This window comes from Anopheles aquasalis, chromosome 2 (assembly GCF_943734665.1).
Source record: "Anopheles aquasalis chromosome 2, idAnoAquaMG_Q_19, whole genome shotgun sequence".
Classification (NCBI taxonomy): domain Eukaryota; kingdom Metazoa; phylum Arthropoda; class Insecta; order Diptera; family Culicidae; genus Anopheles; species Anopheles aquasalis.
In genome coordinates, this window is record NC_064877.1 from 64,513,147 (window position 1) to 64,525,646 (window position 12,500).

General features: G+C 44.9%; 5 protein-coding genes across 10 annotated transcripts in view; 3 read left to right on the plus strand and 2 right to left on the minus strand.

Annotated features, from left to right (window-relative positions):
• Positions 1-496, plus strand: part of LOC126573093 (dynactin subunit 5) — an 851-nt gene extending 355 nt beyond the window's left edge. Inside the window, exons 1-2 of the mRNA XM_050232946.1 lie at positions 1-61; positions 131-496. The exon at positions 1-61 is cut by the window's left edge and continues 355 nt beyond it. Of these exons, the coding sequence (XP_050088903.1) occupies positions 1-61; positions 131-343 (274 nt within the window). The 3' untranslated portion in view covers positions 344-496. The remainder of the gene's footprint in view (positions 62-130) is intronic.
• A 15-nt stretch (positions 497-511) lies between these two features.
• Positions 512-1,110, minus strand: LOC126573094 (translation machinery-associated protein 7 homolog). Of its 2 annotated transcripts, none has more exons than XM_050232949.1 (2): positions 971-1,110; positions 512-889 (listed from the first exon to the last, which is right to left on the minus strand). In XM_050232949.1, the coding sequence occupies exon 2, from the start codon at positions 886-888 to the stop codon at positions 694-696; it is 195 nt and encodes a 64-aa protein (XP_050088906.1). In that variant the 5' UTR covers position 889; positions 971-1,110; the 3' UTR covers positions 512-693. The 2 variants fall into 2 exon arrangements, with proteins under 2 accessions (XP_050088906.1, XP_050088905.1); XM_050232948.1 differs by having other exon boundaries at positions 512-931; positions 971-1,078.
• Positions 1,111-1,404: 294 nt separating this feature from the next.
• Positions 1,405-7,844, minus strand: LOC126573096 (cullin-1). Of its 3 annotated transcripts, none has more exons than XM_050232952.1 (12): positions 7,570-7,844; positions 6,767-6,983; positions 6,590-6,675; positions 4,905-5,489; positions 4,461-4,818; positions 4,130-4,393; positions 3,701-4,045; positions 3,499-3,630; positions 3,349-3,430; positions 3,136-3,262; positions 2,833-3,052; positions 1,405-2,745 (listed from the first exon to the last, which is right to left on the minus strand). In XM_050232952.1, the coding sequence occupies exons 2-12, from the start codon at positions 6,821-6,823 to the stop codon at positions 2,665-2,667; spliced, it is 2,337 nt and encodes a 778-aa protein (XP_050088909.1). In that variant the 5' UTR covers positions 6,824-6,983; positions 7,570-7,844; the 3' UTR covers positions 1,405-2,664. The 3 variants fall into 3 exon arrangements, with proteins under 3 accessions (XP_050088909.1, XP_050088911.1, XP_050088910.1); XM_050232954.1 differs by having other exon boundaries at positions 7,555-7,844; XM_050232953.1 differs by lacking the exon at positions 7,570-7,844 and adding an exon at positions 7,101-7,482.
• Positions 7,845-8,003: 159 nt separating this feature from the next.
• On the plus strand, positions 8,004-10,423 carry LOC126573099 (PC4 and SFRS1-interacting protein-like). Of its 3 annotated transcripts, none has more exons than XM_050232964.1 (9): positions 8,004-8,088; positions 8,343-8,427; positions 8,538-8,593; positions 8,658-8,802; positions 8,950-9,382; positions 9,455-9,592; positions 9,667-9,848; positions 9,929-10,055; positions 10,147-10,423. In XM_050232964.1, exons 2-9 carry the CDS (start codon positions 8,347-8,349, stop codon positions 10,263-10,265), a joined length of 1,281 nt encoding a protein of 426 aa, XP_050088921.1. In that variant the 5' UTR covers positions 8,004-8,088; positions 8,343-8,346; the 3' UTR covers positions 10,266-10,423. The 3 variants fall into 3 exon arrangements, with proteins under 3 accessions (XP_050088921.1, XP_050088920.1, XP_050088919.1); XM_050232962.1 differs by lacking the exon at positions 8,004-8,088 and adding an exon at positions 8,235-8,253; XM_050232963.1 differs by having other exon boundaries at positions 8,044-8,427.
• A 207-nt stretch (positions 10,424-10,630) lies between these two features.
• LOC126573098 (PC4 and SFRS1-interacting protein-like) overlaps positions 10,631-12,500 on the plus strand; it is a 3,001-nt gene continuing 1,131 nt past the window's right edge. The window contains exons 1-7 of the mRNA XM_050232961.1: positions 10,631-10,725; positions 10,827-11,126; positions 11,338-11,393; positions 11,488-11,629; positions 11,754-11,822; positions 11,918-12,332; positions 12,409-12,500. The exon at positions 12,409-12,500 is cut by the window's right edge and continues 46 nt beyond it. Of these exons, the coding sequence (XP_050088918.1) occupies positions 11,046-11,126; positions 11,338-11,393; positions 11,488-11,629; positions 11,754-11,822; positions 11,918-12,332; positions 12,409-12,500 (855 nt within the window). The 5' untranslated portion in view covers positions 10,631-10,725; positions 10,827-11,045. The remainder of the gene's footprint in view (positions 10,726-10,826; positions 11,127-11,337; positions 11,394-11,487; positions 11,630-11,753; positions 11,823-11,917; positions 12,333-12,408) is intronic.

Below are 12,500 nucleotides of genomic sequence, written 5' to 3' on the forward strand. Positions count from 1 at the left end.
TGCCGTTGTATCGGCCGCCTCGATCGGATCGTACGTGTACATCGGCAAGAACGCCGTAATTGTAAGTAGCACGGTGACGCAACTAATCGCTCTGGCGGTATGATAAGCTCTCGTTTCTTGCACTTCCTAGGGTCGTCGGTGTGTTCTGAAGGACAACTGTATCGTCGAGGACGGTGCTATCGTTCCGCCGGAGACCACGATAGCCAGCTATATGCGTTACACCGCCGATGGCAGGGTGGAAGGTGGCCAAGGAAACCCGGATTTTGTCCCGCACGCTATGATGGATCTGATGACCGAGTTTACCAGATCGTACTACGACAATTTCATTCCATCGAGCAACTGACGGCACCGACCGCTCTCGGTTCGTTCGAGAGCTCCGCGAGTGCAGCAGCAGTAAATGAAATCATCTAGTTCCACTTCCATCTTTCCGCTGCTCTCATTTGTGTATTGTAACCGCTAGTGTAAGCTTATAAACTAACGAATATTTATTGCAAAGCAACAAGACGGTGGCTGGTATTATAGATATTTATTTTTCTTCACAAAATGCGCGCATCGCGGATGAGTACGAAACACCAGGCCATGGAGTATACTCTCGGGAAGATTCATGGCGCACAGGCCGGAAAATGACAACATATGACTCGTTCCGGGGCAGTTTTTCGCTCGTCGGGATGGTGGATGATGTGGCGGATCTTACTACTTCTTGCCGGACTTTTTAATTCCACCCTGCAGCAGCGGACCGCCCTTCGTTGCCTTTTGCTTGGCCGCCTCCAGTGCCTTCTGTTGTTCCTTTTGTTTTTGTTTGAAGGCCATATCTTCCTCGTCCAGTTCACCCGATTCTTTCTTCGGGGCCTTCAGCGGCTTCTTTTTGCCTCCTTCGCGTCCACTCATGCTGAGGATTCGATATAAAGGATATCTTCAATTCCCTATTTAACTGTAAAAACAATATACTTTGTTAGTTAAGAGTTCTTACCTGATTTTAAGACGAAAACTACGTTCTAGGTGAGGTTCGCTCCCGAAAACTAACCAAAAAAACGCTGCGTGCTCAGGCTGTCATGTGCCGAGCTCCCCTGCGGGCAAAATCCGCTGCGCTACAGCAGAATTATATACAAATCGTAGCAGAATTGTCATACATCGCGGCCAGCAGAATGGGGATAATTATTCTGCTGTATGATTTTGCCCGCGAGGTCGCTTGAATCGCAACGAGATGCGAACAATTTTCTTGCACTTGGCAAAACGCTGTTGACAAAACTGCGCGATGCGCACTCGAGGGTTAAACATAAATTTCGCCCATGCTTGTGCCTCGGCCGTACGGGTGGTCAGAATATTCCGGCGCCTTTTCTCGATCGAACCAGAAGACGACACACATTTCACTTCTGTGTAGTTCTTTAAAACGTACGCAATTCATTTACTTTGTAGTTGTTTCCTTCATTTTATTTCTTGTTCGTATTGGCTGGATCGCTGATTCTACTTTTGCTCTTCTTTACCGGAAACACAGATTGTGATGTTTCTATCTTGTTTTACGATTCATCTCCGTGACCATTGGGGTCTGTCCATGTTCCATTTGGGCTTGGCTTATGATTTAACTTCTTGACAGTAGGATTAATGGCATAAATGGTAAATAAACGAATGAGTTTGATGCGGTTCGTCTCGTATTTGGATCATTATGTGGCCAGCTCGACGTAGAGCGGGTTCAAGAGCCAAGGCGCGCACCTAACATCAGATAGAACTGATTTCAGTAGCATCACTTTGTTCGAGAACCAGGGAGCGATTTGTAAAATGAACCACCGCCATTGCAAACGGAACTATCAAACCGGAAGCCGGATAGAGTAGAAAAATCAACAAGAATGAAACAAATCGAAAACATGTCCGCTAATTATATCTAATTCCAACCACAAATTCACTATTTTGGCTCCTGTGTCTCAAACTATGTCTCACCTTTTTGGAGCTACGCAAAGCCCACCAAACGAAACCAAGTAAAAACAAGAGGCGAATATAATCATGAAAGGCTCACACTCTACAAAGGACACCACGATCGTTCACGTCGCGAACATGTGCATCGGTATAACAAAACAAACGGAGAACACGAACGCTTGTAAGCGCCAGTGTGAAGTTATAAGTTTCTCTTCGTGGTTTGATTTTAAAATCGGGTTTCTTCCAACATGCTCGCTTATCATCTACAGAATATCATTCATCTTTCGTCCTACTGCCGCTGTCGCTACAACCGATAGGCGTGTTGTTGTCGATTCATTGATGGAACGTGCAAATATTCACACGCTTACAGTTACGTTCCCGCCTTAAGAAACGTAATTTCCTAACCGCATCTTGGCTATCAATCAAACCATCACCTACCGCCATACGACGGCGTACTATCGTTTGCTTTTTGCCTGTGTTTTGTGTCGCTGTATCGTATTTGTATGTAACTATGTGTTTCTTCTTCAAAACAATCCTGCAAGATTGCAATCGAATCGCATAGCAGATCCATCATTGGAATATGTGTTATCTGCCACCAAGGACTCAGAGACGATACTTTTGTGTTGGTTTTGCTTCCTTTTTTTGTTTCCTTTTGTCGCATCTTTTCAAGCGCCCCTGTTATCAGAGGCCTGGGGAGGTCATAGTGAACGAACACGATTAGATAACTAAACTACAGGCTAACACTATCACTGATCATGCCAGATAACTGTAGGTATCCTTTTGTCCTTCTTGGCGCTCCAGATATTCTTTTTCTATCAGAATATCGATGCATTTCTGTAACAAAAAGAAGTGAAATGATGCATGATAACGGAGATCAAAAGGGTCAGGCTAAATATTACAATGTTCAACACTGCCACCCACCTTAATCACTTGAATCTTAGGCTTGAACCGTGTGGACAGCTGATTCAACACCTCCGTTACAAGCTGCGTATGGTTCAGAATTTTGCGCATCTTCATAATCCGCACGATAGCAGCCTGGATGAGTATCTTGCGATCCTCTTCGATGTTTTTATGAGTTGCCTCCTGTTCCACCTTTAACTCCGTTTTCAGCGGGAAGTTGATGTTGATACGAAGCTTACGGCTGTGTGCAGAAAAGAACAAAGAAAGGAAGGGCATGAGCAGAAGAACATTAATGGATAGCAGCGAGTCTGCCCTCTCGCTTACTTTTTAAAATCTCTATTCAGCTCGACTGTTGAGCTTGGCTGCAGTTTGGATTCGTCATCGGAGCACATCAATAACTTTGTTTTGAGTAAAATCTGAAGCACTTGCACCAGACTTTCGTTGTTAATGCCTAGGAAAAAGTAAAAAAAGTTTATTAAACAATGCAGTCACAAAACGTGTCTTCTACATGCACTTCGAATTCTTTCCAAAACCTACCAGTATTTTCCCCAAGTTGTTTAATGCTCCACGCGGTTTCTTCGTTAAACTGCAGTAACACGGCCATCTGGAAAGTGCTTGCCTGGAATAACCAAAATGACGAGTCAGCGCTGATAAGGTTATCAAACACACTATAGCTAGCATCGCTACCTGTAGAGTGTATCGCATTCGGAAGAAGTTGGTTATGAGTTCGCCACGGCACATATTGTACAACCAGTTCAACTTGCGCCCGGAATGTTGCTTGGCGTAGAAAATGTTGAATCGCTGCACCGACTGTTCCAGCTGTAAAGCCAAAAAGAGACATGGAATTAACGTCCGAACATCGCGTGGCAAGCCCATTCCGCTGTCGTACTTCGAAAGGCAGGGAGAAGTTGAAGCTTTGATTGAATGGCCAGGATCCGCAAGACAGCACCAGAATACTGAAATCGATCTCGTTTTGTGGTGGGGCACGAGCATCCTTCAGCCTTTCGTAGTGCTGGCGGTACTGCTCGTTGAGATCCTTCGAAACGCCAATATCCTGGAACATACGTTGTAGCTTGCTCGTGTACTCGAAGCCACACGCTTGCTTTAGCTTAGAAATCATCGACGCTTCAGCATCATCACTAGCCGACATGTGATGGCAGAGTCGTTTCGCCAGCATCTTGCTGTAGAACTTCTGGAACACATCCTTGTCCTCGATGTATTTAAATACAACCATCTAGAGAGGGCAAAGGATTGCGAAGCGTGGAAGGATGATTAGAAAAATGCACACACCGAATTAGCTTCGATTTAAAATACATACTACTTGATTAAGGGTATCTTCCAGCTCCGCTTCTTCGGGATTTTTGCTCGACTTCTTTAGCAGCAGATCACAATACTTGGCCAGCAGCTCTGGGCTCTTGTTGTTGCTTTTACTTTGTTCGGTGACCGCATTTATGTTAATAAATTTGCCGCAAGCTTTGTCAAGCGCAGCCACGAAGCCACTATCGTTGTTGAACGCAGTAAGTACGAGTGCATTATACTTCTTATGCACTTCCAGAATAGTTTGTACGTAAATTTTGGGATCCTGTAAAACAAAACAAAGTTTCCAATTATTTTCATTTTCCCACGTATTACTTTGCATCGGCACTCACATTTACAGCCGAATCACCACACTTTTCTATGGCGGCCAATCCCTGGTTGTGGATATGGGTCTCCAGGATTTCCTTCAGTTCATGTAGGCCCGCCTTGATACGGGCTACGAGCGAGTACATCCGGCCCAAGTCTTGATTTTTGTCCGAGTTCAGCAGATTCTGAAACTCTGTGCGGAACTGTTCGAGATGGTCTTGGATCAACACTCGTTCGCATTTCTCTGCCAAGCGATCCAGCGTGTTTTCGTGCAGATACACCTGCACTCGCTTCTGCTCCTCGTTCAGGCGCAACTCAACGCGTTTCATGTACTCGGTCACGGGATTCTCTCGCAGAAATTCGGCGCTCTCGCGAGTATAGAACCTAACCGGGTGATAAAGAACAGTTCGCTCAGTAAACATCAGTTCGCTGCTCCACCAACATTTTGTTGCTTTTCGCTAGAAACATACCGTTCCGTGTCCTCCAGGAAAATGTTTTCGAAGCTCTCCTTGTAGACGGATAGATTCTGGCCCTTGGCGTGCGGGTCTTCCTCATTGAGGCCAAGCTCGACGTAACAGTTGATAACGCCGGATACCAAGCGTGAGTTAATCGTTTCTCCATTACGCTCACGTTCGATCAGCTTGAGCACCGCGTTGGTAACCTGTTTGTTCAGATGCTTGAATAGGTTGCCCCGCCAAGTGACCAGCGCCAACTGGTAGATCTCGTACACATCCTTGCGACCCTCCTCGCACTCGCGCTTCACCCAGTGTCGGTTCAGGTAGGCACATACACCGTTAAGTACCTTGCTGGAGAACTGATATTCCTCCCATCGCTTGGTGTAGAAACTGAGTACCTCTTCGTCCATCAAATCGATACCATTTTGATGCAACCGGACGAGATAGGTCTCCAGAAACTCCTTCAGACGTTTATACAGTTCTTGGCCGACCAACTGGGCGCCACCCGGTGGAGCGCTGGCACCCTTCTTTGACACTTTCGACGTGCCGCTGCGGCAGTTTGGCTGCTGGTGCACGCTCGTACAGTAGTTGTAGACATGTCTGTGGAAAGCATAAAAATGAAACAATAGTTTTATGCTATAAACGCTTAGCTGAGCAACAAATATCAACGAGTCTTCCGTCCATCACTCAATTGTTATGTGCGTTACATCATGTCAGCGAGTCATTGGCCAAATTAACAACAGCTTAATCGAATTTAAACCATCATCGGTCACTCTCTGCTGTTTGCAATTTGGCTACGTTCATTGTTCTCTCATGCCATAGTATATGAGCCAGAATCTTATCTTTGTTACGCTTGAGCAACGTCATGCGATCACTCTAGGCGTTACGAGAAACCCCCTTCTCATCGATGATGCTCTATGCTTCTCAATAGAGAGTAGATCGAAATTGCATTCAGGAAAAAAGAAATTGTTAAAAATAGATCGTCACTTTGGCACAGGACGACGCACTCGCCTCAAACACGCAAGAACAGAAGAATCGCGATCCAAGCGAATAATTCACGTCTCCTTGGATCGACTGTTGCAATTAGCTTTGTTCTTTGCGAACATGCAGAATTTAAATCGCCAGATTTTAAGGGTTCTAGATAGCATTCTTCGTGAAGCCTAGATTTCGACTGTTGGTTCATAACGATTAAGATGCACACTAGGCATTACTTCCGCATCGGCAATACGGTGGTGCAAACTTGTTTTGCGTTGCTGGTGTTGTCGCCACCACGGACAGTGTCCCGTCACTTTCACGCGTAACTTTAGTGCACACACGTGATCGGCACGAATTGCTAGTCACACAAATACCCATCAGAGCAAACCGTTGCATGGGCTCTGGGCTTTGCTCGGGCAATCACGCAGACTTCCGCTTACAATCCAGTTAAGGGATTATGATTACCTTCTTGCAACGCATCAAGCCTTTGGCTCTCTCTATCTCGCTCACCCCTTCTTTTTTTGCATGTTCGCACAAACTTCGTGAGGTCAAGGAAGCACAAAGATTACATATATGCACACTCGGGTAATTCGCAGCCACCGTGTTGTTGGCGGTGGTGGTGATGGTGGTCCTTTTCTGAGTACACTGAGCGTTCAAACGGATCCACTTCCGGTTTGTATCCGGGATGCTGCAACGAACAACGAGTCGCGAGGGCAATAACTTACGTGTACAACTCCATATAACGGGCGATTCCGAGGCTGTGCTCTCGCTTGTAGACCTGCTTGATGCCGCCTTCTAGATCGGTCCATATCTGCACGGCAACCAGCGGTCGGGAAAGCAAAGAAACGTGTGATTAAGATGATGGTATTTCGTTGAACCGAGAGATAGTGGCCCGTATTTACCTCTTCAAGATTAATATTTTTAAGCCCTGTAGCCCCATGAGAATTTAGTTTAGACATCGGACCGAAGCTGTCCCAGTTGAAGCTCAATCCGCCTCGGTTATGATTCCGCAAGGATCGCTGTAACTATCACCAGTTGCGACTGTTATCACTTTCCTGCCCGTTGCTACACGAAACCTCACGGCGGGCTTCCAAATCAGCGTGTCGTGGTAGGCAACTCCTGGCGTGGATTGAATTTGGGAAATAATCGAAAACGAAAAAAAAACACTTTAGCTGTTGTTTTCACTGCGAACGCGAACACTGCGAAAAAAAACCGTGAAAAGTGCTGTGGTCCTACTTTTCCGTTTTTTTCTTTAAGTTTGCGAACTTCTTTGAAACAATCCCTTTTGTTCAATCACTTCTCACACCACAATCGTGTTACCCCGCCAGGGGCCCGAGCAAGTTGTGATATCGGGAAACGGTCGTGTGGCGCATCTTGCATCACGAGAGCACCACTCGAGCCAAGCTTGGAACGACTGGAGCGATTTAGCAGATTAATCACACTTTTTCGACGAAGTTTGGAAATCCCTGGCCATATGTGACACACACAGGCACAGGATAACACGAATCACTTGGGGCCATGGGAAATTTTGGACGCTTCTTTCCGTTCCTCCACCACCAGCAACTTCCGCATAGCCAGCGAATCCGTTTTACTGCGGCAACAAAAGGGTTTCGTTGTGGAACGGGGAACGGAAAAGCGGTGGAGGTGGAGTGGAAAAGCAAAAGGCAACAAAAAATAGACACCTCCGTACCTCCGCCCTCCTTACCCGTATGGTATGGACGAACAGAAACGATTTTCACGTCTCGCTGGCAAATTGCGCTAGACACACCTAGGCCTCCTCCGATAATTCAATCGAGACGGTACTTCCCGTTAGCAGTTAGCGGGCTTTCGGAAAAGAACGTCTTCGGCCTACACACACGCACTGCACAGCAATCTTCAAAACTCAAAAACTCGAAAGAAAGAAACCGAGCCCGTGGAAAAGTAACTTTCTTTCGTCTTCGAGGTTCGAGTGAAATCCAAAGGAAAAGATGACAGCCATTGAAAAAACACTCCGCTGCTGTGTGGCCTCAAACGGTTCTCTATCGTCGTCCCGCTCTAGCACACGCTTTGGCACAGGATGCTCGACAGAGACGGCGATGGTGGCTAATCGCGGGAGGAAAAATATTGCCCGATGAGAGCACTTTAGACGGATTTGGTGAATGAGGGGAGATACGTTCAAATCGGTGCACTTAATATTATTAAATTGTGCGTGCATATTTTACGGAGCAGTTCCTAAAACAACGAGGTAGATAATGAACTTGGGAAATACCTTGCGAAAGTGATTGTACACCAAATATTCCACTAGAAGCGACCTCAATTTGTTTTAGATCATTTTCATGTCACAAGCAGGCAACTGTCGCTTTTCCTTGCCGCAGTCATTGTTGTCCGTTGCTGTATATTTTCCGCAAAAGTGGGTCATAGTTTCTTTAGTTGCGTGTCGTTTTAGGGGTTTTCGAGAATCCCAACGTCGTCTTAAGCGGAGCATCTTTTTCTTTTTAGCGAAATGGTGACTTCCAAACACTCCTTTAGCATAGGCGACCTAGTCTTTGCCAAAGTAAAAGGCTATCCGGCCTGGCCAGCAAAGGTAAGTAGCGAAGAGTTTTCCCCTCATGATGCTAAAGAATTAACGACGATAACATGTTTGTGTAACCTTTACCTTTGCCACATTGCGGCATTCGTCTCCATAAACTACAGATCTTGAAGATAGATAAGGCCAAATACAATGTTTACTTCTACGGTACCGGAGAAACGTAAGTTGGGACGTAGCAATAGATTAATCGGACTGTATTTCATGTAAGGATTTGTTGATTCTAGAGCCAACATCAAGGGTGATAGTTTGTTCCTCTACGGCGAGGAAGAGAAGGAAAAGTTTGTCACCGAAAAAATCAAGAAACGCAAGGGCTTCAAGGAAGCGCTGCTTCAAATAGAATCCGCTATGGCCGGCGAAGACTCGTGCCCGGTAAGTGACCGAAGCCGTTGAACACCGAGTAAAAGACTCGCGTCTACAGACATTTAACAATGAGCACTTCCGGCACATGTTGCTTGTTGTGGTGGTTCCAGAATGAGAAATGATGTTTTATGCTTCTTTTCTATTGCTTCCTATTAGCTTTCGTACGATGTCGCTGTTGTGCGGTCGAGTTTGGACTCCTGTGCACCAAATGCCGACAATGAAAAGAGTCATCAGCCTACCCCGTTTATCGGCTCGAATGCTAGCCAGGCACCATTTGCTGGAGCAAAGCAAACAGGGCCTCAAAAGAAAACTGTACCTTCACCTACGGCTAGTGAAAAGGTAACATTGCTTAAAGTGATTAAAAAAGAACCGGGGCTGTTGGAGGAGTTCGATACCCAACCAAATGCTGACGATGAAACGGAACTGACAAGTCGTAGTGGCAAAAAGATCCAAAAAAAACGAGGCATTGATAAAGACGACGAAGACAGCGCACAGAATGGAACGTCTCGCAAGAAGAAAGCTCTCAGCAAGCCGACCAATAAAACACAGACAAAGGCGATGACCACTAAATCAAACACTAATCCATTCGGTAAGTCAATACAACATTTCGACGGTGGCTATTGATTTTTAATCCATTCCATTTGTATTATTACGGATTCAGATAACATAAGCAGCGAACGCATGGTTTTCTTGGCGCGAGAACGGGAGCTGGTGGAGTGCGTTTTGGAAATGAAAACAACCGTAAAGTACACAGATCCGAATGCAGAGCGATGCGTCGAATTGTTGAATCAATTTCAAGGTAGGCTTTGTTAACCGCTTTGGCCACTGTTTCTTGTGTGATTATTTACTGAATGTGGGTTTTTAATCTTCAAGGTCTGAAAATAACTCCAACGATGCTAAAAAAGAACCCCAATTGCGTCGAGGTCATTAAAAAATTGCGTTTTTACGTTGGCAATGCAGACGCGTGGAATATGAATGATCAGCAGAGAGTTAAATTCGATTATCTAGCCAAGCGAATTCGTGAAAAAGCCGAACAGATCTACAACCAATTCCCGGTATGTCGAATTGGTACACGAAAGAGGGTGCAATCATTCGCAATGAATTGGTGTGTTGTTATTAATTACTTCTTTTCTAGGCCATGTTCCCCGAACTCGATGGGGAAGTATCATTTTGGCAGGCATTTCAGGAAGCGGTGACGAAATTTAACCTGGCTACTCAACATCTGTCTCCCGAAGAGCTTTATCTGCTGGTTGATGAAGCAGGTAAGTTGCATCATTTATTTGTAATCTGAACGTAAACGACCGAGCTGTTCCTAACAATGCTTTTCTATTTTCTTGAATAATCACCCGTCAGAGATTGGCCAAGTTGACGAAATTGTGGAGCTAGACGCGTCGAAGGAAGACGAATTGGGCGAATCTTCTTCTTTCAATCCCATCCTTACGGTATCCAACATTATAGAGGTACAGGAATAGAATGTAAAATAACATATCTAATAAGCACGCGCACTATGTGTGCCAATCACGAGAAATCATGTTGTAATGAATTTTTATGAGACATTTTCATATCTCGCTATAACTTGAAAATAAAAGATTTAAACCATCGTTTCCGAAATATGAATTCGGATACGCAATGATTCGACTATTCAATAGGTTATTTAAAACATCGTTTGTAGAGGAGTTGTTGGCAAGCACGACAATAAAACCAAAAAGAAATGCCACAAAGTATCTAATGATCGAAGTACCTCGAATATGTTGGTAAAAATCAGATAATTTGTAACGTTCACTTTCAGAAAAATCTCCGCTTTTGCCTCCAAACTCGCTGTAGAGTCGTCCCGGTTCTGCATGCGGCAGGGCGCACGATGCTCGACAGAGATGGCGAATCACGGAAGGAAAACTATTGCCCGATGAGAGCTCTTTAGATGGATTTGATGAAGTATGTCCTGGCGGTTAAAAACGAACAATCAAATAAACAATAATCTACGCTTTTGGGGTTTACAATTAAATTACCCTTTTTATTTTTTACACTCTTTCCAGTAACTAACAAATTTACAGGCAAATGACCAGAACAGCTGAAAGAATGCGAAACTATTAACTAAAATAGTAACTCTTTCGAACCCCCATCAGCCCGCACCAAACAACGTAAAAAAAAGTAAAAAAGGTTAGGGCTCTGCAGCAAAATTATTGTATTTTCCGAGTGGTTGACACATCGCAGTAAAAATTGAGCGGGGACAGAGAGCAGCATCTTTTATCGAAATGGTGGCTTCTAAAAAGTCTTTTGGATTAGGCGATTTGGTGTTCGCCAAAGTAAAAGGGTATCCACCCTGGCCAGCAAAGGTAAAACGGCAGCGGAAGCGGATAAACGAGAACCTTGCCCCTGGAAGCCAGAGAACCGGACAAGCGCCAATATGCGCCCTGCCGAAGTGCTACGCGTTGTTCTGGTTCTACAAGCGGCACCACAACACGGAAACTAATATTTCATTATCACCCATCTTCTCTTTCAATGCTTCCTTTGCCACATTTCGGGATCGGCCGCGGTAATCTGCAGATTATGAGGATTGACAAGGCTAAATACAATGTTTACTTTTACGGCACCGGTGAAACGTAAGTTGGAACGTAGCAATAGATTCATCGGACTGAATTTTATGTAAGCGTCTGTTGGCGTTCGTCGTATTCCTCTTCTTTTGACCGATTCTAGGGCAAATATTAAGGTTGAAGATTTGTTCCCATACGAGTTATCGAAGGAAAAGTTTGCGACGGAAAAAATCATGAAACGGAAGGGTTTCAAGGAGGCAATGATTCAAATAGAATCCGCTTTGGCGGGCGAAGACCCAAGCCCGGTGAGTTAGAGACACAGCGCTACGAGCCTTACGTCGGTCATGTGCCACGATTGCATGTTCTTTTGTTGTGCTTGCGAAAATGGAAAAAAGTAATTATGGTTTAATTTCTCTTACTCGTCTTTAGCTCTCATACGATGTAGCTGCCGTACAGTCGGGTATGGACGATTTTGCGTCAGAAAATGAAAACACTGAGGCAAGTAATTGGAAGATAATCATAAAAAATACGCAACTCTTGCAGCTACTACTGAATCAAACAAACTACTGAATCCCTCCCTTCCTTCATTGCAGGCTTCGTTTAGTGAATCTCGCATTTCGGCAAATTCGACGGCCCTGGAGACTAGCACGGTGAAACAGGAGACACCGGATGATCAAAATGATACCATTGTAGCCACACCGAAGCCAGTGAAGGAAAGCAAACCCATAGCTAAGCAAACGAGCGTTCAAAAGAAAACTGGACCTATTTCATCAATCAAAAATGAACCACGGGAAATTGAGACATCTGATGCCGCACCGAGTGCTGGGGAGGCAAGAGAATTAGTGAGTCGCAGCGGTAGAAAGATCAAAATGAAACGGTTCATGGATGGAGACGACGAAGACAGCGCACAGAATGGAACGCCACCGAAGAAAAAAGCTCCAAGTGTGCCGGTTAAGAAAGAGCCACTGATTGCTACGACGATCAGCGAACCCAAAACAAGTCAAACTGGTAAGTCAATATCATGTTTGCCTGAAAGAAGGTGTACATTTGCTAATACATTGCGTTTGTAATACATCCAATACAGATAAGATAGAAAGCGAACGGATGTTTTTCTTAAAGCTAGAACGGGAGCTGGTGGAGTTGACTTTGGAAATTAAGTCCACAGTGAAATTGGCT

Excerpts from the sequence above, each read along its gene's own strand:
- LOC126573094 (XM_050232949.1), bottom strand. The coding sequence starts at position 888 with ATGAGTGGACGCGAAGGAGGCAAAAAGAAGCCGCTGAAGGCCCCGAAG.
- LOC126573096 (XM_050232952.1), bottom strand. The coding sequence starts at position 6,823 with ATGTCTAAACTAAATTCTCATGGGGCTACAGGGCTTAAAAATATTAAT. Across the intron at positions 4,394-4,460 it reads GTGGTGATTCGGCTGTAAAT|GATCCCAAAATTTACGTACA; the intron begins GTGAGTGCCGAT and ends TTTGTTTTACAG. Across the intron at positions 2,746-2,832 it reads CTAAGATTCAAGTGATTAAG|AAATGCATCGATATTCTGAT; the intron begins GTGGGTGGCAGT and ends TTTTTGTTACAG.
- LOC126573099 (XM_050232964.1), top strand. The coding sequence starts at position 8,347 with ATGGTGACTTCCAAACACTCCTTTAGCATAGGCGACCTAGTCTTTGCC. Across the intron at positions 8,428-8,537 it reads ATCCGGCCTGGCCAGCAAAG|ATCTTGAAGATAGATAAGGC; the intron begins GTAAGTAGCGAA and ends CATAAACTACAG. Across the intron at positions 9,593-9,666 it reads ATTGTTGAATCAATTTCAAG|GTCTGAAAATAACTCCAACG; the intron begins GTAGGCTTTGTT and ends TTAATCTTCAAG.